We start from the raw sequence: 23,106 nt of genomic DNA, 5'->3' as shown, positions 1-23,106 counted from the left end.
GAGAGAGAAGAGAGGGGAGAGGGAGAGAGAGAGAGTGAGAGCTAGGGAAGTAGGTGAAATACAGCTTAATGAACGAAATAAAAGCCGAAATCATCACTTGGGCGTCCCATCTTGCCTAGAGCGAGTGTGAGCCAGACAAGTAGGAGAAATGCGGCTTAATGAACTAAATAAAAACTATAATTATCATTTAGGCGTCCATCTTGCCGAGAGAGAGTGCCGGCCAGAGAAGTAGGTGAAATATAGCTTTGAGAACTTAATAAAAGCTAGAATAATCACTCAGGCGTCCCATCTCTTAAGGCGCCTCTGTCTCACTCTCAATAAACATTCAGGAAGGCACGCGTTTACACCTCCAATATGCGCTTAACGCACATGTGCTTTATGATGGTCCCTAAACAAGCAGTAGGCAGCGAATTTTTCGAAAACGTGCATATCATCCGTAAGGGACTGAAGTGAAGTCTCCAGGGTCTATGGATGAAAACCAAAAATACTTCGAAAGTGTACATAGTTTAAAATTACGCAAGCTGTTCAGTGGATTTGCGAGGAACATTATTCACATGCATAAGACAGTAGCAATAGCCTTATTCCTCGGCGAAAAACCAGGAGAATGGAGGTATAGATGGGTTGATATTTCGGCAATCACACCTTTATCGAAGCAATAGCAGTCGTATCATCAAGGCTTTTCTAATTGTTGTCGTATGTCGTAAAAAAATGTCTAATTGAAAGCTATTATAACTGTTACCATAAAGGCTATTACCACTGTCTTATCTGTGAACATAGCTTAGAAACATATACGAACCCAACAAGTAACAGAAGTAACGGGGACATTCAGTTGTATGGTGCTCAGGGCTATGGTCAGGAGGAACTTGCCTTGCACCAAACAGAATTGACGACATCCTTGCAAGGACGGTTTCACAATACTGGAGCCACTATCTCCAGATCTGCTTTAATCGTAACAGCCAGACGTTTGTAGGACGTGATTTCTGGAATGCGAAATTTGTCATTGGTCTCTGTCATGTCATTGTCTTTGTCCTTGTCTTCGTCATGTTCAACGAGACATTGGTTTCAATGTCCAACGCTGTACCGACTGAACTGTAGAGGCGGATGAGCGGCATCAGCAGTGTGTGATGCCATTCACCAGCTCTGAAGGGTGCTATATAATCATAATAAACACGATAGGAAGATGAAATATCCCTTTGAATAAAGCTCATAACTAAGAAACAGCAGAGGATGGGGAAACGGAACAACGGCAAAACAGTGTGGATTATGAAAAGATGTTAGTCCGCCTGCTGGGCATCGTCATCAATTCAGTCATGTCGTAAGCCGTCCACAAGACCCAGCCATGTCGTAGGCCGTCCGCACGACCCGGTCATGTCATGAGACGGCCATACGACCCAGGCATATCGTGAGACGCCCACACGACCCAGGCATATCGTGAGACGCCCACACGACCCAGGCATGTCGTGAGACGCCCACACGACCCAGGCATGTCGTGAGACGTCCACACGACCCAGGCATGTCCTGAGACGCCCACACGACCCCAGGCATGTCGTGATACGCCTACGCGACCCAGCCATGTCGTAAGTCGTCCACACGACCCGGTCATGTCCATGACACGGCCATACGACCCAGGCATGTCGTGAGACGCCCACACGACCCAGGCATGTCGTGAGACGCCCCACACGACCCAGTCATGTCCTGAGACGTCCACACGACCCAGTCATGTCGTGAGACGCCCACACGACCCAGGCATGTCGTGAGACGCCTCACACGACCCAGGCATGCCGTGAGACGGCCATACGACGCAGCTTGGGATGGTTTCTGGTGCTCATTTCGAAGCTGGCAACAGAAACCGCATTTTCATGAACTTCTCAAGCGTCAGAATAAGTCACTGACATACAACAACCCGGGTCAAGATTTTGTTTATAGGAGCATACTGCCTAGCAAAATCTTTGACGCTTATTCAAATGCAAAACTCAAAGCAGTCCTGTATGATTTTGGTCACCATGACCTTTGAAAGGTCAACCAAGGGTCACTGACCTTAAATAAGAATCAGTGGTCTTTTGCTTAGAACAAATATCTAGGTTCTGGGAGCGCTTTGGACACAAGCCTGGAGTTTGACCTTCTCTGGCCTTATTTGATCCGAAGGTCATGACCTAGGAACGCAAAACTTTGACGCAAAAGAGTGTGAGTACAGGCAAACACAATTTGCGAATTTGATGTCTCTAGCTCTCTTAGTTTCTGATATCTAGGGAGGGGGTCAAATTGAACATTCCCCACCCGAGCGCAGGATATTCAACGAGCTACCAGGGCTCGTGTTGGGCCAGGCGGCTTGATATACATGCGCCACCGGATATACGATAGCAAGCACATCTGTTTTCAAATTTGGATTCGATGCACTAAACTGGCGGGAAATTATGGCCGAGCGGATTAACGCTTTGGACTCTTACGTAGCGGAGGTGGAATTTCGGTTGCATGATCATTGAACGCTAAGTATGGTCTATGCAGACGCTGACAGTCCACAACAGGACATGGCAGCGTGTATTCCATTCCTTTTTTAATGAACATTTTTCTGACGAAGTAATGCGTGACCGCGTCCTTACCTCTAATCGCCTGGACGCTGTAGGGTGACCTGTAGAGATATGGTTACGAATGGTGCAATACCTAGCCGCATGGCGAGTGCGAAGCAGCTTTCAGGTTTATTTTCCATGCAATAATGACGATGAAACGCGTGAGCATGTTTCTGGTGTATGGCTACAGATACGTCGTCGAGACGTCGATAGTTGTATGTAAATCTTTGCCCATCCATTGTCTGCTGCCGCCCTTGCTCCTCGATTATTTCAACTCAATAAACGGACATTGACATATGTAGGTTCGCATGAAGAAGGCTTTTCCAGTAGAAGATCTTCCGTGTGTAAGTCTTCCGGGCGCATATATTCCCGGATGTTTCCAGAGGATGTCATGCAGTAAGCTATCTCGGAGTACATCTGTGGGGTTGATCTTGATATTTTGACTCGATGGATGCTCGTAGTGTCTGGCGCACGAGCATGTGAAGTTACTGTATTCATACTGTCTGTATTCTACTATTGATATATATGAATACTACCTGTATTCATACTGTCAACGGATGTGACCAACCAACTTGTGACGTCATAAGCTACAAGGAAGGGTTCGCCGTCGTCTTGGGTTGGCCGGTAAGCTCGGGGCTTGACGATTTCCGTCTCTACACGGCCTTGGTTGACGCGCTATTCGACCTTCTGGAGTGGGGGTGCAGGGTCGGGTTCACTGTCGGTATTTTTGAGTGGCGAGCAGCGACGGGGCTTTCAACCTCGTCCGGCTAGGTATGCATGCCATGTATTGTATTTAGTGCCCCAGTGGATGCTGTCCTTTGGTTGGAAATGTTGGTTGGCTGACCTGGTCACTGGGGCAGGTTACACAATAGATCGCAAAAGACGTCTGCTGCGTGTCGCGGGATATGCTACTGCCGCTTTTGTGTCTGATTTTGTAAACCATAGTAGAAGACACAGATCTTTTCTTGCTTTGCCCAGCATTTATCACAACTGGGCAGACTGCCATGTGACATTTTATACTTGATTTTCAATGCATCCAGCTGGTCATTGGCTTTGCTTTTGTTGCTGACCATGGTTTGGAGGCAAACAATGGTAGGAATAAAACTGAAATCTGCGCCCATTCAAATGTGGTTTGATGGCCAGCATTGCTGAAGTGAAACATGCTTAACGCAAGCACTAATAATATATGCATTCTCGTAACTAACTCCCACCCTATCCCCTTCAACCCAGTGTCCCATTGGCATCCATGTTCCATGCCATATATATGTACTGTATTAAGAAGTTTTGTTTAGCTGCCATATTCTAATTTTGCTTTTCATTCCCATGCAAAAACATCATATTTCCCCACCATGTTGATCAATCTACAAACAATAAGGAAGACTGCTTGGATACACAAGAAACACATTTTATTGAATTCTTGTTACCTTGAACTCATGCATTTTTATAGTTCTTGATGCGCCGTAATGTTGTGCTCACACACAGTGATGTTGATCACGTGTATTCGCTATTGTAGTTATTTAAGTTCCAAGGTACGAGCTTAAATGACCTTATTTACGATTAATTGCGATGTGTTCTGCCTAAAAAATGACGATTGATATACAATGCTCTTTCTTAACATGAGGTACCATTATATACCCTGACTGGTACATCTGAATTCATGATAATTTTCCTTTCAGGTTCAGCAGTTATTAAAGAGCAATGGCACTAAGGGTAAGTTGGGTGTTGTCTGGCTGGTGTGGGTGCTGCTTATGTAATGAATGTTAGGTGCAAAGTAAAATTGTACAACATGTGTCCCCCAGTCCAGTGAAGTTGAAAAGAAATGAAAATAGCTAAAGGTCATCTATAATGTATATCTTAAAGTTTATTTTGCATGCATGCCCTTGTGATCTTATTTTTCCTAAATTATGCCCTCAGATTGCTGCCAAAAAAATGTAAGTGTAAATGTAGTGTAAAATGTAGTGTAAAATGTAGTGTGCACTCAGCACTGTGCTGCGCTGTTACTTCATGTATTATATATATATAAGCTCCAAAAATTTATGATCTATTTTAGGTTTTGTATCACTTGTAAGTCAGAGTGCATGATGAGCAGTCATTTTGCTGAATTATTGCTGTAGCACCTTTCTGTCAATACATTTTGGGAGCCCTGAGGCACACATTTGTTGCATCATTGTCATCTAGCTTTGTCAGCATTTTTAGAGGCAAGGACATAATGTATTTGGACACAAAACTTGTAAGGGGTCTCTATCAGTTGTCACTGGTAATCCTGCTAGTTCTCAGGGGGCTGTCACAAAAGCAATTTGAATCTGGACCAACATGTAGAATTCAGTCAAAACTCATTGGGGGCATTGCAGAAAGAGTTGTGTGAAATAATAGGGGTATTTTGTTTGTATTGTTGTACATACTTAATTAAATCCCATCTTGCTGACAGACACATGGACATTGTTGATGTTGCCTTAAGCATGGGTCTGTCTCAGTCAGGCAGCCATTTTTATGAAAGCCTTCCAGATGTAGTGGTGCCCTGGCAGTGACTGGCGTGACATCTCCTGCACACATGCAACATCATCACCTCCCTATCCTTGTCATGTGACTCCCCTAGTTGGTCCATTACACGCTGCACTGCGTGTTTGCTGCTTGCGCTGCCTCCCCCGCCCCCCCCCCCCTCATCCCCCCGGACTGCACCTCTGACCTCTGGTGTGACCTGCCGACAGCTGCTGAGCCCCGGCCGACGGACGGCCTTGCTGTACGGCCGCACCCTGCGCCAGATCAGCGCCAGCCTGCGCGCCCTCTCCACCAAGGACGACATCGGCCATGACGGAGAGATCGTGGTTGAAGGTGACGCCCGCCTCCATGGCTCGTACCCCTCCCCTCCCCCCCCCCCCCCCCCCCTGGTGAACGATAATGGTGATCCGGGTTGGCAGCGTGCTCCGCAATGGTGCTCTAGCCAGGCCGTGTCGAAGGCGGCGGTGCTGACGTGCTGCGTAACACTGGTGTCTGCTTTCAACCTCGTGGAAGTGGTTTTCTTGCTGGTGTGATGCCTGCCGTTGCATCGTTCTTCTACAGCTGACGCTCTATCGGCTTCCCGCATATCAATGTGCCGTCACAAAGCCGCTACATTGGACGCCTGACCATGCGCCAGCGTTCGTAACCCGACGATCCTCTTTCGAGTGCCCCCCCCCCCCCCCCCCTCCCCCGTCCGGCCGGCCCAGTCCCGCAGCTCCTCTCGCTGTCCGCGCGGTCGACCGGCGCGCGACCCGTCTGACTCTGTGCGCGGCGTGCGACAGTGCGCCAGCTGCGGCCGTCGCCTGCCAGCGACCTGCTGGGCGACACGGACCGGCGCCTGCCGCTGCCCGGCGCCGTCGGCCTGGCCGAGGAGCTGAGCCCGTCGCTGCCGCCGCCGCCACCGCCACCCCGGCCCACGCCGCAGCCGCGCCGCGCGCGCAACGAGGCGGCCGCCGAGCTGTATCGGGATCGACACATGGCGGTCAGTGGCGGGGCGACCCGCCGGCCACGCGCGGCTCGCTGGGGGCGGCGCCGCCGGCTCAGGCTGCGAGGGGGGGGGGGGGGGCGCTGGGGCGGGAGCGGGTGTCGAGCGTACGGCAGTGGATGTCTTCCCTGTATGTACCCGCCGCGCACATGGAGCTGCTGTCTGCTCTTGAGCCCTGCTTGTGCTGTGCGAGTGTTTCCTGACGTAGATCTTTCTCTGGGCTACGATCCCGCTAGTCACGCCTGCTACCGGGCATGGTTAAACTCAAATGGTTGCTGCTTTAAAGTGTTAACTGTGGACTGTGAACAAATGGGCCAGTTTCCGTGCTTTTACCTTGTTTCTACGCTGTGCATTGCTTTGTAAGTGGCTGTAATTCGAGATCGCACATGATGTAAGATGTTTTCTCGCTTCCCTCGCTGACTCCTTGACATGTGCATTATTGTTTCGTTAGTGAAAAGCCGAAATTTGTGGATTAAATGGCGAACAATCGTGTCATCTTATGTGCGTACGCCGGGCTTCCTCGCGCTGGTCGTGTGTGCTTTCACGCCCTCATAAGGTCCCGTTGCCGACCTGAGCACCCGCCGTAGACCTCGGTGGGGGTGTTACCGTGCTGTGATCCGCAGCTGCTCCGCCCTTCACGCCAACTTGACCCAATACCGTCCGTTATCATCACGTGAACCGTCGTCAAACTGCATCGTCCTGTTTTGTCCTGTTCTTGCTGTTGTCCGGTTTAGTCGTTGTCCCGTTGGGGTATTGTTCTGTATGGACAGGATGGCCCCGTTGCAGCCAAGCTCCAAGACCGACGCCTGCTTGTCCACCGGGCCGAAGACCTGTGTGTGTTGGCGCCGGCGCGGCGCGGCTCGCTGCTATGCGTCTGACCCGTCTGACTCACCTCCGGCGGCAGGTGCTGGCCTCGTACCTGAGCTGGCAGGGCGGCCGGCCAGCCGAGCCGGGCCCGCCGCCGCCGCCCGCCGCCGTCCTACTAGAGGTGCAGGCACACGACTGCCCCCAGCTGCTCAAGCAGGGTGAGCAGCACAGGCGACCGGGCCGGCGTCGGCGTCGGGGTCGCTAGAGGCACGCGACCGGTGGACAATTCTGTCTGATGGCGTCGCGGTTAGATGTTGTTCAGGCTGTCCAGTACGTCTATGATGGTGTAGCGGTCGGATGTCGTTCAGGCTGCTCAGTACGTCTAGGCGGGAACAGCACTCTTGCATTGCTAATTATTGGCTTAGTGCACCACTATGTGAGCTTTTAGCCACTGTGCAGTGATTTTTTTCAGTCCGGTGCTAGTTTTCTACAGCTTGCAAAGGAGCTAAGCGACCATTGCTCCCTGCGTGTGGCGCAGTCGTGTCGTGCCGCCGTGCCCATGGGCTGCTCCTTTCCCGCCCAAGTACCCCGGCGACCGGCGCGTGGCCGACGGCCCGCTGCGCGGCCGGTGTGGCGTGACTTGCGCCGCCGCGCGCCACCAGAGTTCGGGCCGCTCTTCGCCGAGCGCGACATCACGGCCGGCCGGCTGACTGTGCTGGTGGTCAGCCAGCGCACCGACGCCGACATGGCCGCCTGGTCCGAACAGGCCGAGGCCGAGCGCGACGAGCTGGCCGCGCAGGTGAGGCCGCTGCCGGCCCGGAGGGACGCTGCGGGCGGCCGACTGTGACTATTGACGCCGGCGCTGTCGGGCAGGGGCCGGGTCGCGGAGTGGTGCACGCGGTGTTCAGTGGTGCCTTAGTCTTGCGGTGTGTATGGTGTGCTCGGTGTGCTTGGCTTTTCGCCGGCTGTTCATATACTATTGTTATTGGGGGATCATTATTTTGGTGAAAACGGCATTGATTAAAGCAAGAGACCGCGCACGCGTGCAGTCTGCTTGGCGCAGGACGCTGGTGCCGATATTGAGATATCTTTGAACTGGGACGGCGAGGCGCCAGCGGTCAATCTGCGAGACCCATGACGACACATGCTTCAGCCAGTGTGAATGCAACCCCTACCAGTTGATGGCCCCTACGTTGACCTGAGCCGGTCTTCCCGCGTGCGCCGCCGCCGCCGCCAGTTCGTGACCGTCGGCGAGGACATGGCGCTGGGCCTGCGTCGGCTGGGCTTCTGGGCAGACCTGGTGGACCCGCGCTCGGGGCGGCCCCACCTGGGCGCCCCGGCCGCCGCCGCCGTCGCCGACTACGACGACGACGACGCGGACCGGCTCGTAGAGACCGACGAGCGGCTCGGGCGGCTCGGCTTCACCATCGAAGACCTGGGCTGCTGCAAGGTCATCCGACACGCCGTTTGGGGCAGCCACGTGTTCGTCGGTGAGAGGCGGGCGGGGGCGCCGGCGCTCGGCGGTCCACCCGGGCTGGGACGCGCGGCACGCCCGGGTCACGGGATGGCTATCGCTGGCGAGGGTGGGCATTGTTGGCATGTCGTGGTCGGGCTTTTGCAGCCTTCTTGGGAATCAGTAGGGATGGTTGTTGTAGGCTTATGTAACTGGAGATACCAGTAAGACACGTTCTTGAACAGCTATGAGTGGATGCCTGATTGTGAGACGGTTAACAAATATTTGCTGATTATCCATGTGTTTGCTGAGGCCCGTTCGAAAATTGGTTGTGCGCTTTTGAAATGCTGAAATGACACTGTTACTTGATAGACCCTGGCAGTCCACTTCATGTGGTTATCTGACATCTCTGGCTTGTGGCACGTTTTACACTCAGCTACACATCCAACCTGCATATTCAAACGTCACCACCAGCGTGTCGATGCACGTGACCTCGCGGCGCCCTCCCGGCGCCTGCTGCCTGATGACGATCGTCCCTTGTCGCCAGGCTGCCTGTTCACGGACGCGGCCGTGGACGACCCCCGCCTGGGCGGAGTGATAGCTCAGTACCAGGAGGCGGCGCCGCCCTGCTAGTGGCCGGCTGGGCCGGGAGCTCCTCATGAATCTGCTGCGAGTCGAGCGACGCTGCGACGCGCCGGCGCCGGCGCCGGCCGCCGCGCCGCCGCCGGGCGCGCTCCCGCGCCGTGTAGTTCCGTCTTTCGCCGCCGAACGGCGACACGTGCGGCTTGTCGGGGGAGCGGCTGCGGCCGCGCGTGCTGAGGTCGGCGGCCGGCCTGGCACTGGAGGTCGTGTCGGCGGATGGCTGGACGGAAGCCATCGTCGTCGGGACCACGGCTAGCGCGGTTTGAGCCTCGGCTTCTGCTGTCTCAGCGGCGCGGATACTTTTTGAGTGTGGGCTTTGACTATCGGGGCTTCGGGTCCGACCGTCTGGCAACGGCTCCGCCTGGCTCCGGTCCAGGTCGTAGGTCGCAGGTGCCGGTGTCGTCACTGCCATATCGGGCGGAGCAGGGCCGCCTGTACCGCCCCGCCCGCCCGGCCCCGGCCACCGTCCCGAGACGCGCGGCCCCTCCCCTGGCCGGCCGGCGGCCGCGTGTAGTCGCGGCAAGCGTTCGTCCTGGCCCCGGCCGCCCGCCCCGGCCGCCCGGCCCCGGCCGCCATCTGAGACGCCGCGGCCCCTCCCCTGGCCGGCCGGCGGCCCCGTGCAGTCGCCGCAAGTGTTTCATCCGGTGGGCAGCCGGATGCGCGGATCGATGTGCCGATGTGAGGTGTCTGGGCGCTGCCTGTAAAGCCGGCAGGCGGGAGTCAGATGGAGAGCTAGTCCGGCAAGTGGGTGCGCGCACCGGCTGCAGGTGTCCCAGGAGCGCGCGTGTAGCGTGTGGGCGTGTGGTAGAACTAGCTGCATAAGTTATCGCCGTTAGATGGATAATTTAGATGTGTTTCTGGACGGCCGGTGGTGGTATTTTGAATCGGTGATAACTGGCCATCACAGACCTACCACAGTAAGACATGGTATCTGATGCGTTGTTCATGCAGAGCGCTTTGTGTGGTTTAGAATGGGACTAGCTGTGATCTTGCCGTTATACCTGAATACTGTTTGCCACTCAGTGGCCAGTTGTTTTGTTCCGTTGCTCGAACTACCCCCAAATAAATAATCCCCACCAGCCGCCTATCGTATGACACGCCAGAGGTCACCCAGAATGAGTTCTCACAGCACGGCGTCCTGTGCTAACAGGGAGCCTGGTGCGTTTCGTTTCCCACATGAGCGGGGCTGTGCTCTGAACTCGACTCAATGCGAAGCTGGCTCAATCATACGACGTGTGGAGCAGTCGGACCTCCCGTGGAACATAATCCCAGTGGAGCTCGAGATGGTTTGGGTCATTCTAGCGCTGCTCCATGCTCCTCTCACGAGGCTGCAGCATGCTTGCCGCTGTCGTTGACAGCACACACTGGTTTCGAGCAGGGCGCAGGCTGAGCCGGCAACATGACCCAGGCTGAGCTTATGCCACCGGTGCGAGGGGCGGCGTGCGTTTGTTGGCGTTGACGCCCGGACGGCTTGGCGCCCTGTCGCCGCCGTCTGCAGGCTGCATTACAGGTCCGCGAGCAGGCGAGGTAACACTCGGTGCGTCACCACATGCCCTCGAGTTCGCGAGACTATTCAGCACGTCGCCACATGCCCTCGCGTTTATAAGACTGCACGTCACTGCGCGAACGCGGCGCGGTGCAGGTGGTAGTGACTTGCGCTCACGGATGTCGATATGCATTTTTTGGGTGGGCTTCTGCCCCCCGCCCTCCCAAATGTCCAAGCTGCCCCGCCCCCAACAACGATGAGTTTACCCCTCCCCAAATTTGCAATTTACCCGGCGCCTAACAACGGTGAGTTTGGGCGCCCCCCGCCTCCCATAGCCGAAATGCTAGCAGGACATAAAAATGGAAGCTCAAAATTACATCAATTGTAAAAAACGTTTCTCTGATTGGTTTCACTGGTAAGAGGAACAAAGGGCACCGCACTGCCCAACAAGGGTCCTGTATTTGCAAGGGGCCCAGATTCGGCGTGGGCGGCGTTCAAGACGCCCGCAGAGGGCCCGAAGGGCCTCTCGTGACCGAGATCAAATGCTTGATTTGAGGACATGGAGGGCTGTCTGTGGGTCACATGAAGGGCCCTGCCGCCCGGAATGGGCCCTCAAATGTCAGTCAGACGGCTTCTTGCATCGATTGAGGACCCCTGGGGCATTGAGGGCCTCTATTTCGGTCGGAGATCACTGACACCGAACAGCCGGTTCCGTGTCGGTCTGAACCCTGGGAGCCAACTTCCCAAGCAGGGACGAGACCCGCACGCCATTAGCATTGGTCGGGAGTTTGGGGCCCCTGAATCAGTGAGAGTTAATTTGACAATCAGGGGCCCACAGTGCCTAACAGGGGGTTCCGTGTCGGCAAGAAGCGCTGAGTTGGCCAGGAGAACGTTTGCTGAACAGGGATAGGGACGGGACACCGAATGCCGGAGGGCCTCTTACATTGATCGGGGCCCTCTGACAATGAAGGGATATATGATAACTGATGATGAGGGTACCTAAAGAGACAATGTAGAGACCCTGTGTTAGTCACGACCCCAGTACCAAACCGGGTCGTCCATCCCATTCCAGCCAAGGGCCGTCGAACTGGGGTCTATGTGCCAGTTGTCGCGCAGCGCATGTATTGGCACAAGCGGCGAGCGGCGTAGCGTCGCCCCCACAAGGCTCTGCACTGAGGGGATCACGCCGATGATGATGCTGTCACCGCCCCAGACTTCGGAGGTATTTGACTTGATTTGATGAAGCTCTTGCCCATCCCAACACAACGTCCGGCCTTATCCAGTACTTCCATCAACAAGTATTTGTAAATGCTGAATGTTTTTATACTGCGTAGTATAACCCTTCCATTTTATACTTTTTATCATTAAGTATGACAAAGGTGGGTGAGGATGGAATAATATTTTGGGATGATGATGGTGAAGATTTAGAGTTTTTAGGCCGCGTCGAGTGCAAATGATCATACAGCGCCCATGAGTGAAGTAAGGGCGGCAGCTTACACAGGTATGGAATGTGACAGACGTAGTGTTGTGTTGAAAACCATTTTCGTCTCGTCAGACACAACATACGAAGCTGGACCGACCGAAGGGTAAAGTTCAAGGTTGGGGGGGTGAACAAGCGAAGTGAAGGCAGCATGAGTGATACAATCGTGGACACAACAAGGCCTTAGTGAACGTGGATTGTTACGACCTTCGTTTCAATGACGTTCATTTGTTCGCGATCCTCTCCCGCAACAACTCAGTCTTGCTACACGTGAGAAATTCGTCTTGTTCCACTGCCCATCATCGCAACGTTGGTCAGCACGCATAAATTATAGTGTACAATCTGCCAGAAAATATCAAAACACGTGCCACATCAGCAAAGGTTTCTGCCGTGGTTTCTGCTGTGATCTCATGTGAGCATCCATCAACTGACCGATCAGCTGATCAATAACTCCGCTTTATCTCGCAGTGGCTGGAGCAACCAGCTGCGACAGATAGGCACGGTCGGTTTGTGTAGGCCGAGGTTTTGTGCAGTTGCGTCGTGTATTTGGTTGCGCACGGTTTGCTGGGAGGCGGCTTAAGAGTGACTAACAGCACAGATTGAGTTCCACTCTTCTGACGTCTCAAAATTACCCACTTGATTGCATGAACTAAATGTATGTATATTCATTGATTACCCCATGTGGGTTACACATCCACACCCCATAAATGCTGCCTCTGATCTTTGTTTGCCCACCACCAGTCCCTCTTGGCCGGATGCTAACGGCAGCCGCCAGCGACGGGCCGGGTCCAGGTCACGTCTCCGCCAGATCGGCCGCCCGGCTGCGTCGGGTGCCGCGCGGAGCAGGCCACCGCCGCCGTACTCACCCAGTCGGTGGCCTCGAACATCTTGACATCGAGCGGGTCCCCGATCAGCTGGCCGGCCAGCCGCGTGAGGCCGTGGCAGGCGGCGAGCGCCACCTTCAGCTCGCTGCGGTCGCTGAGGGCCGGCACATGCCGCTCGGGCGGCGCGAAGCCGGCCGGAGAGCACGGCACCACGCCCCACATGCTCAGGCCGTCCTCTGTCAGCATGCCCGTCTGCGAGGGAGGGGCGGGGGGACGGATGATCAGAGTTCAGCCTCTGGCGCCGTAACAGCGCGCGTTTGGACACGACAGACTGCGCTTTGCCCCCTTTCCTGGCGAGGGCGAGGGCCACTCCGCGGTTAGCTGTGATCACCTATGCCTGGTACGCATCCGGTGAAATTGGGACCGCTTTATAGAGAGTATGGGAACCTTTCTTCACAGCCACTCCGCAATCTATCGATGAATGTGTGCAAATTGTGTGCAATGTGTGTGTGCATTGTGAATGTGCATGAATGTGTGCAAAATTATCGTATTGACCCACTTTGACTTTGAGGCAAGATTTGGCTCGTTATATTTCAAGATTTGTCTTCTACTGAAACAGAAGCCAAAACCCATCGAAAGATGCTTTTCTGCTTATATCTTGAGGGTCGATGAACTGAAGGAATCAGAGCATCTGATGATTACATAGAGCAAACCGACGGCACTTGTCATGATGCAACGGTGCAGTAAAGCATTTTAGCTGCGTCGATTTTTTTCTGATTTGTGCAGAGCTTTGTGGACGTAAGTGATGGTAAATGTAGCTTGTATGTTGAAATGGAATAGTACATTTGTGTCGTCATCGTCAACCCATGCTCGACTAGGAATGTTTAACCTCTGAGAATATCGAAAATCTAAAAAAAAATAGCATGATAGTTTTGACCATGAACGCTCGCAAATCTTGGAATAAACATCTCGAAGCCCGGCGTTGCAGTCTCCGTAGGCCGTGCTTTGTTGAATTGCGGTTAATATGGGATGCCAGTCACCGAGCGGACAAATACGATATCGTCTTTGAAAGAAGTACCTTTAAGCGACAAGGATTTCTATCTGTATACTTTGAAGGTAACCCAATAGCATGTTTCACCTGTGCCAACCCAATACCATGTTTCACCTGTGCCTTTCATTTTAGATTCACAAGAGAAGTAAATTAGCGGAAAGGAATGGATTAGTGCAGTACCGTGAACCGGTGCTGGATTCTTGCTGGAACTAGACAAGTAAAGATAGAACCTCTATTTTCGTACTTTTGTTGCTTTTGAGAGGACAATACCAAAATTGTGCGGTTAAATTACAAGTCCAGCTTAATTTTTGCACGGTTCCGAATGAGTTTGAAACAAAAAATTCGGGAGCATTATTTTGTTCCCCTCGCCGGGCATCCGTTGTACGGTATTAAATGGAATGTTTCACATTTAATGGCATTGAAGCAAGCATCAGATATCATGAAACGAGCTTCCCATATAACTATTGGTATGCTTTTAAGTAAACAGACTGCAATAGACAACACGATTTTTCTGCTTAGAAAATATGCTCCTGGATGCGTCATTGTTTGATCATGTCATCGCACCCAGTACAACATTGACTGAGAGCTAGTGGACGGCTAGTGGACGGAGTAGTGGACGAGAGCTAGTGATATCTAGAAATCCTGCTCATAAACGCCACTAATGAACGACTCGACCATCACATTTTTTCTTGGCTTTGATCGCCACATGGCTAATGGAATGGCCGAATTTGAATGACGTTATTATGCCGCCATGAATGCCAAGGTGACTGGAACACCCCTCCAAAGTTACCCACCCACATGTTTGCGGCCTTTAAGCTCAGGAACCAACGAAGTTTAGGTCTTAAAAGACAGGGCCGTAAACTGCATCGAAAGGCTTTCAATATGGCTTTTCAGTTTAAAAACCCCACACAAATGTGGAACTCGCCTCTTAAGCTGCAGCCGCTAACGGCACTTGAGTTCATGGGCACTGCAACTCCGGCCATCGGTGTCTATGTTCCTAAAATTGCGAGCGCGCGGGCTGAAAACTTTTTATTGGCACTGCGCAAACCCCTTACCGTTTCCGGACAAGAGGCCCAGGAGGTAAAACGCTGGGTGCATATTCTTTTTCCGTTCAGGGACTAAGGAGCCGTTCCGTTACAGCGCGGGGTGCCTGCCGGCTGTGACGTCGGCGGTAAAGGGGCGATGTTCCCTGGTCGATATGGAAGCCTTTAGGGGGGCCAATCATACATTAGTCGTCTGCCTGACGGCCGGAGGCCCCCTGAACTCAAGGCTGTTTGGCCCCGTATCGGCGTAAAAGCCCCCATTGACGCAACAAGACACCTCATCGCCACAGGTGGTCAAACAACTGGCATAGAGACCCCAGCTCGACGGTTCCTTGGCTGAAATGGGATGGACGACCCAGTTTGGTACTGGGGTCGTGACTAACACAGGGTCTTTACATTGTCTCTTTAGGTACCCTCATCATAAGTTATCATATATCCCTTCATTGTCAGAGGGCCCCGATCAATGTAAGAGGCCCTCCTGCATTCGGTGTCCCGTCCCTATCCCCGTTCAGCAAACGTTCTCCTGGCCAACTCAGCGCTTCCTTGCCGACACAGAACCCCCTGTTAAGGCACTGTAGGGCCCCTGATTGTCAAATTAACTCTCACTGATTCAGGGGCCCCAAACTCCCGACCAATGCTAATCGCGTGCGGGTCTCGTCCCTGCTTGGGAAGTTGGCTCCCGGGCGTCTCGAACGCGGCCCACGCCGAATCTGGGTTCCTTGCAAATGCAGGACCCTTGTTGGGCAGTGCGGTGCCCTTTGTTCCTCTTACCTGTGAAACCAATCAGAGAAGCTGTTCTGCTACCACTTCGGTTCTGGGAGGTAGGGGGGGGGGGGGGGGCGGGGCAGCCCTAACTCACCGTTGTTGGGCGTGGAGTAAACTGGAAATGTGGGGAGGGGTAAACTCATCGTTGTTGGGGGCGGGGCAAATTGGACACTTGGGAGGGCGGGGGGCAGAAGCCCACCCAAAAAATGCATATCGACATCCGTGAGCGCAAGTCACTACCACCTGCACCGCGCCATGTTCGCGCGGTGACGTGCATTCGTATGAACGCGAGGGCACGTGGTGACGTGCTGAATAGTCTCGCCAACTCGAGGGCATGTGGTGACGCGCCGAGTGTTACCTCGCCTGCCCGCGGACCTGTAATGCAACCTGCAGACGGCGGCGACAGGGCGCCAAGCCGTCCGGGCGTCAACGCCAGCAAACGCACGCCGCCCCTCGCGCCAGTGGCACAAGCTCAGCCTGGGTCATGTTGCTGGCTCAGCCTGCGCCCTGCTCGAAACCCATGTGTGCTGTCAACGACAGCAGCAAGCATGATGCAGCCTCGTGGCAGGAGCAGGGAGCAGCGCTAGACTGACCCCAAACCACCTCGAGCCCCACTGGGATGATATTACACAGGAGGTCCGACTGCCCCACACGTTGTATGACTGAGCCAGCTTCGCATCGAGTCGGGCTCAGAGCATAGCCCTGCTCATGTGGGAAACGAAACGCACCAGGCTCTCTGTCTAACGCGGGACGCTGTGCTGCGAGAACTCATTCTGGGCGACCTCTGGCGTGTTATGCGATAGGCAGCTGGTGGGGACTATTTATTGGGGGGTAGTTCGAGCAACGGAACAAAACAACTGGCCACTGAGCGGCGAACAGTATTCAGGTATAACGGCAAGATCACACCTAGTCCCATTCTAAACCACACAAAGCGCTCTGGATGAACAACGCATCAGATACCATGTCTTACTGTGGTAGGTCTGTGATGGCCAGTTATCACCGATTTATAATACCACCACCGTTCGTCCAGAAACACATCTAAATTATCCATCTAACGGCGATAACTTATGCAGCTAGTTCTACCACACGCCAACACGCTACACGCGCGCTCCTGGGACACCTGCAGCCGGTGTGCGCACCCACTTGCCGGACTAGCTCTCCATCTGACTCCCGCCTGCCGGCTTTACAGACAGCGCCGAGACACCTCACACTCGGCACATCGATTCGCGCCTCCGGCTGCCAATCGGATGAAACACTTGGGGCGGATGCACGGGGCCGCCGGGCGGCCGGGGCCAGGACGAACGCTTGCCGCGACTACACGCGGCCGCCGGCCGGCCAGGGGAGGGGCCGCGCGTCTCGGGACGGCGGCCGGGGCTCTCTCTCTCTCTCTCTCTCTTCGCTCACGGCGGGGCGACGGATCCTACGCCCCACCTTAGGTACGCCTCTGTTGACCGCACAGGACACGGCCTTGAGTCGACCGGCTATCGTTCCCCGCTCCGCTCGCTCTTCGCGCATTCCCGGCCAACACAACCGGCAGCGGCGGCGGCGGCGAACGTCAGTGTCTGTCGCGCAGCCGACGGAGGCGATGGCGTTGCCGTGGCAGCCGGAGCCCTTGCCGCGCTCCGAGGCGCTGCTGTACGCGGCGCTGCCGGCGTACCGCGAGCACGGCCTGGCGCGCTTCGGACCGGACGGTGCCGTGTACAGCGCCGACGCGCTGCCCGTGCTGGAGCGCTGTCGGCGCACGCCGCTGCACGCCGACGACCTCTGGGTGTTGGCGTCGCCCAAGTGCGGTGAGTGGGGGCGGGGCGGGCTCGGGCCGGGACCGATCCCGGGCGCAGTCGGGCCTAAGCAGCCGCCGCAGCGTGCGTCAACCACGACGTGAAGCTCTTAAGCTGTGTGTTTTCAGGGTCGAGCAAGGATCACAGCTGACGGCCGATTACAGACGCTCAGCCTGGCACCTATGCAGGCTGGCGGCAGCGCGAAAACGGCGGCATTTTAATTAGTCTGCCTGCTAAAAAACGTCCGATTTCGAGATACTTCCTTCCCACCGGAGTACTTTGCCATTGTTGCCGTGAGCGCCACGGATACGTACCGTGCTAACGGGCAGAACTTCTGAAACCGACGTGGGATGCCCAGACACCGTGGAAGCCTTGGTGGTGTTCTACTCCAGGCTCCTATACCAGCCGGCGCGTACCACATACCAGTCGCCTGGCTAAACCTCGTGCGAACCTCGCACATTGTTCGCTGGTCAAGCAATGTTAACCACGCCATGCCTTTAAACCACTCCCGGTGGCGGCTGAGCGATTCTAGGGCAATTTATGAAAACAGCGAGCGGCAGTTCGCTGGGTGGCCAACTGCCGCTCGCTCCCACTATCAGGCCCGCGCTCCGGTTATCTCGCGCGCTTGTCTCCGATAAACACGCCACTCTAGACGACGACAGCCGATGTAGGACAGAGCACGCCCTGTGACAGCATTTCGCCGAAGCGCAGCCATTTTCCGGCCCACGCCACCGGGCCACGGACCGATTACACAAAGCCGCGATGCTGCGTCGGCCAGACCAGGGTGTCCCGGCCGGGGCCGAGGCTAGTCGGAGCTCCCACACACAGGGCGGTGCGAGCGTTCTGCGCCGACGCGTGATGCTAACGGAGACGCCCGCGCACCCGCCTGCCGGCTGCACCCGACCGCCTCTCGCTTCCGCTGTCCGCACGCCCGCGTGGTCTCGGAGTTGCACGCGGCTGTTGCCCGTTATGCCGGAGTTACCTTTCAAGTTATTGCTTTAATATTGCAACATTTCAATCAATCGTGATATCGGAGCACAATTTTGCTCCGAACCAGAGGTGTCGCCGGGGGGGGGGGGCCAAGGGCGTGCCCCCCTCCCCCCCCCGAACAGTGTCCCAATCACCGCCACCAGGCTCTGCCTCAGACTAACACGAGCTGTACACTGGTCGTCAGTCTCGCCGCTCCCACTAACCAGCACTCTTCCTTCTCACTTCAACTTTGTCGGCGCGCCCTATAACACCAAACATCATGAAGCCCAGAAAAAGCAAAGTCTAAGGCCCATAACGATCATACCCCATCCCAAAAAGGGGTGATGATTTCTCGTGCGCCAGGGCATTTCTTCATTTTCGAGGTGGCGTTTCTCGTTCGTCGTACATAAAAGGCTCAATTTTCGTTGCTCTACTTGTGTTGTGGTATTTTATGGGTCTCGTGCCATCTAAAATTTACACCTGTTTACGTCCAATTCTGACTGTTTTTTAACTTTTTTGTGGTGTGAGACCCCTTCACGAAATTTATGCGTGACTTCGTACTAATCCGGTACACCTATTGTGCGGTCTATTATCACCAAGCAAACATCTGGATGCCTTTGACTGAAATGGTATATTTCTTACTCAATCTGTGAAGCGTTGCGTTCGCAGTGTTGGCCGTAAAATCTTTGGGCGAGACGCATTGCGCGTGCGCGTTTCGTCGTTTTAGGCAAAAGGATTGTATGGGTTACGGTTACTCGGTATGGGTGTCTTGCCCCAATAGAATGAAGCCGCATGCGTTTATTCCAGCTGCACTAAGTCAAAGCACTGTTACAGCTATACCTCTAATCCCCAAATCCGCTATCTTGGTAATTATTCGGGTTAGGACGTAGGCAGTTCTCAATGCCTGTCCAAAGAAAATGAGCATCGAGGCTGTTGTGTGATGCCACAATACGCACTACTGACTTCATTATCACTATAGCAGTTACATAATCATCATCGACCATTTCCAGGAAAGTTGCTTCTACCATCGGACTTTTACCACCCTGACCTATCTGTTTCTGAGGACTAATTCAATTGTTATGGAAAAGCCCCGCGATGCCTTTAAAACACTCCCCGCTGGCGGCTGAGCGATTGAACAGCAACATTTTGACGTTAAGGAAACACTGAATTTCACGCCTCGGCTTTAGTTAAATTTCTGAGCGAGACAAGAGGAAATCACCTCAAGTAGGCCGGTGGAAAATGGCCTAAATAAATTGGCCAACCGTCATGTGAACTTCACCACGACCTTGGGGCTAATTTTGATTCATTTCTTAAGTGCAGCATCCAACAATGTTTTTGAGAAATGTGCACGGAGTTGAGCAGATTGGAGAAACGAAAATGTAACTTAAATGTAAGCCAAAGCTCCTACTACTGGAAAACAACGGCGCACATTCAGACAGGCGATAAGGGCGGACTGCGGTGAGGAGTCACACATGTAGCCTTCACCATTTCCCAGGGCATGAGCGGCTTTCGAATGGACAACCTAGCAGCTGATGAGAATGCTACCATATGAGTGAAAATAGCCGGGAATGGGCAGAAGAAAAGGACAACAAAGGGCATTTCCAGCACCCCTCGCAGACCTGGCAACACTCCTGCTGACCAAAAAAGTGCACACTTGAGGGAAAATTCTGAAAATGTGGTAAAGTTTAACCAACCAATATGGAGTACAAGAGCAAGTCATTTAAGTAAAGCGTTGCAAAAATTTGTCGGTAATAAGTTATCTTCCTGCCCCCTCTTCCCCCCCCCCCCCCCTCCACGCAGCAAAACACATCCCAGCCTAACACAGCCGGCTGCCGCGCCGGCAGGCACCCACTGGACGGCGGAGATGGCCTGGCTGATCCAGCACGACTGCGACTTCGCCGGGGCACAGTCGTACCTGGCGCCGGACCGGACGCACTTCCTGGATGCCGCCGCAATAATGTCGCCCGGCTGGCGGCAGGCGGCGCAGCAGCAGGGCAGCGATGCCGTGTGCCGCCGGCTGCTGCAGCCGATCGACGGCAGGCCGCGCCCTCGGCTCGTGAACACCCACCTGCCGCTCAGCCTCTGCCCGCCCGGCCTGCCTCGACACGTGCAAGGTACGGCCGGCCACTCCAGCAGCGCATGCACGCGATGGCCACGCCCGCGAGGCATTGGGTGAGGTACAATCGCGCGTTGCAAAGTACGGCCAATCATGCCAAGTGCCTCAAGGTTTATAGTGCAAGGTGCTCGTGTGCACTGTGCAGTCTTCGGCAGCACGTGCATGATGCGGGCGCGGTGTCTGGTCCACGTGTACAAAATGTGGACGAGTAAGCCTGGCACATGTGTGCAAGATGCTGACGAGTTGTCTTGTGCACGTGTACAAGATGTGGGCCAGCGGTTCTGGCCTAAGCGTGCAAGATGTGGACGAGTAGTCTGGCCCACGTGTACAAGATGTGGACGAGTAGTCTGGTCCACGTGTACAAGATGTGGACGAGTAGCCTTGTCCATGTGTGCAAGATGCAGACGAGTGGTCCTCGTGCACGTGTACAAGATGTGGATGTGGACGAGTAGGCTGGCCATGTGGGTAAAGCATGGCCACCGATACCGTAGAGGTTTTCACGGACAGGGTTTTCGCCTTACTCGACCCGCCCAGGACTTGAGAGGGCCTGGCCAAGCCCACCCACGATGCGTTCTCCAGTCCGTCCTACTCATCAACCATTCAGAGCCATTTTCCTAAGTTTCTTTGAAGTCACAAAAGGAAATAACATATTTGAACGCACATGGTTTCCTTATTTCTGCTCAAGATTACGGAAGTCATCACGAAGCACGCAACTATGGCCCATGTAATTGCAGTAGCTTTCAAAATTTACAACTTGCTGCCTGCAGTCTCCTTAATAACCCAGTTGCCTGCTACGCACGATCCCGGGTGCCAGGTATAATCCAGATGCCTTTTTTCACGAGGCCCGTATCCACAGCTAGTGCACCTCTAAATCGACTGACCTAAACTCAGTTAGTTTTGAAAGGCTCGTTTTTACGTACGTATGTCAAGTATGTATTTATTTGCGCATTTTAAGTTTCACGTCAGTGACCGGTTCCAAAGGTGGTTCAGAGACCGGCTCCTCGTCTCCAAGTCCCACGGTCGTAATAGAGTCGACGCGATTTCGTGTGCGCTCCGGGAGGCTGTCACCAGGGCGGGCAAATGATCTGGTAGAGAGCAGTGCCCATTCAATATTGGAAGCATTATGGGAGGGAGCATTGCCCATTCAGTATCGGAAGTATTATGGGAGGGAGCAGTGACCATTCAGTATGGGAAGCATCATAAGAGGGAGCAGTGATCATTCGATACCGTCTGTCATCGAGTAAATGCAGTAATGACACCCGCTGCCAGCCAGAAAGTGGGATTGACAACGGTAACACCATCGTCCGTCTTTCTCCAGGTTATCTACGTGGCGCGAAACCCGAAGGATGCGTGCGTCTCCTACTACAAGATGTTGATGTCAGACAGCACACTGAGCCCCGAGACGACCATTGAAGACTTCGTCACGCTGTACAACGAAGGGAAGATGGTCTGCCTGCCGTTCTTCCCAAACGTGCTTGCAGGCGTGGCGCCAGCGGCAGCACCCCAACATGCTGTTCCTCACATTCGAGGAGATGAAGCGGGATCTGCGAGCCGTCATCGAGCGAACGGCCGAGTTCCTGGGTAAGAAACTGGCGGCCGAAGAGCTGGACAGGCTGCAGCACCACCTTAGCTTCGAGAGCATGCGGAAGAACAAGTGGGTCAACAAAGAGGACAGGATCAAGGGACAAAAGGGAGCAGACGGTGAGCGTCTGTCCTTCATGAGGAAGGGTCAGACGGGCGACTGGAAGAACCACCTGAGCGACGAAACGTCGCAGGAGATGGACCGCTGGATGGAGGAAAACCTACGCGGCACTGGGCTCACATTTGTTGCCGAGGCACCGCAGCAGTTAGTCCGTACAGCGACCGCGCCGTTCGAAACGGGGTTCACGGCACCACAGTGGGCCGAAATCACGTGCAAGCGGCATGTAGTGACGGCGCAGCGCCGCCCCCACAAGGCTCTGCACTGAGGAGATCACGCCGATGATGATGCTGTCACCGCCCCAGACTTCGGAGCTATTTGACTTGATTTGATGAAGCTCTTGCCCATCCCAACACAACGTCTGGTCTTATCCAGTACTTCCATCAACAAGTACTTGTAAATGCTGAATGTTTTTATCCTGCGTAGTATAATCCTTCCATTTTATACCTTTTATCACTAAGTACGATATAAAGGTGGGTGAGGATGGAATAATATTTTGGGATGATGATGGTGAAGATTAAGAGTTTTTAGGCCGCGTCGAGTGCAAATGATCATACAGCGCCCATGAGTGAAGCAAGGGCGGCAGCTTACACAGGTATGGAATGTGACAGATATAGTGTTGTGTTGAAAACCATTTTCGTCTCGTCAGACACAACATACGAAGCTGGACCGACCGAAGGGAAAAGTTCAAGGTTGGGGGGTGAACAAGCGAAATGAAGGCAGCGTGAGTGATACAATCGTGGACAAAACAAGGCCTTGAACGTGAATTGTTACGACCTTCGTTTCAATGACGTTCATTTGTTCGCGATCCTCTCCCGCAACAACTCAGTCTTGCTACACGTGAGAAATTCGTCTTGTTCTTTTGCCCATCATCGCAACGTTGGTAAGCACGCATAAATTATCGTGTGCAATCTGCCAGAAAACATCAAAACACGTGCCACA

General features: G+C 54.2%; 1 protein-coding gene and 1 pseudogene across 1 annotated transcript; both read left to right on the top strand.

Moving 5' to 3' along the window:
- The first annotated feature begins 4,265 nt into the window (after nt 1-4,265).
- On the top strand, nt 4,266-9,003 carry LOC119110134 (cobalamin trafficking protein CblD). Its single transcript, XM_037233872.1, has 7 exons — nt 4,266-4,277; nt 5,276-5,389; nt 6,013-6,048; nt 6,956-7,076; nt 7,521-7,657; nt 8,096-8,348; nt 8,859-9,003. Exons 1-7 carry the CDS (start codon nt 4,266-4,268, stop codon nt 8,942-8,944), a joined length of 759 nt encoding a protein of 252 aa, XP_037089767.1. The 3' UTR covers nt 8,945-9,003.
- Nucleotides 9,004-17,138: 8,135 nt separating this feature from the next.
- Nucleotides 17,139-22,432, top strand: LOC119110133 (luciferin sulfotransferase-like; annotated as a pseudogene).
- Nucleotides 22,433-23,106: the final 674 nt, after the last annotated feature.

The sequence above is a fragment of the Pollicipes pollicipes genome, unplaced genomic scaffold (assembly GCF_011947565.3).
Source record: "Pollicipes pollicipes isolate AB1234 unplaced genomic scaffold, Ppol_2.1 Scaffold_7231;HRSCAF=8579_pilon_pilon_pilon, whole genome shotgun sequence".
Lineage (NCBI taxonomy): Eukaryota > Metazoa > Arthropoda > Thecostraca > Pollicipedomorpha > Pollicipedidae > Pollicipes > Pollicipes pollicipes.
Note: the sequence above shows the minus strand (reverse complement) of the source record. Positions and strands in the feature narration are given on the sequence as shown.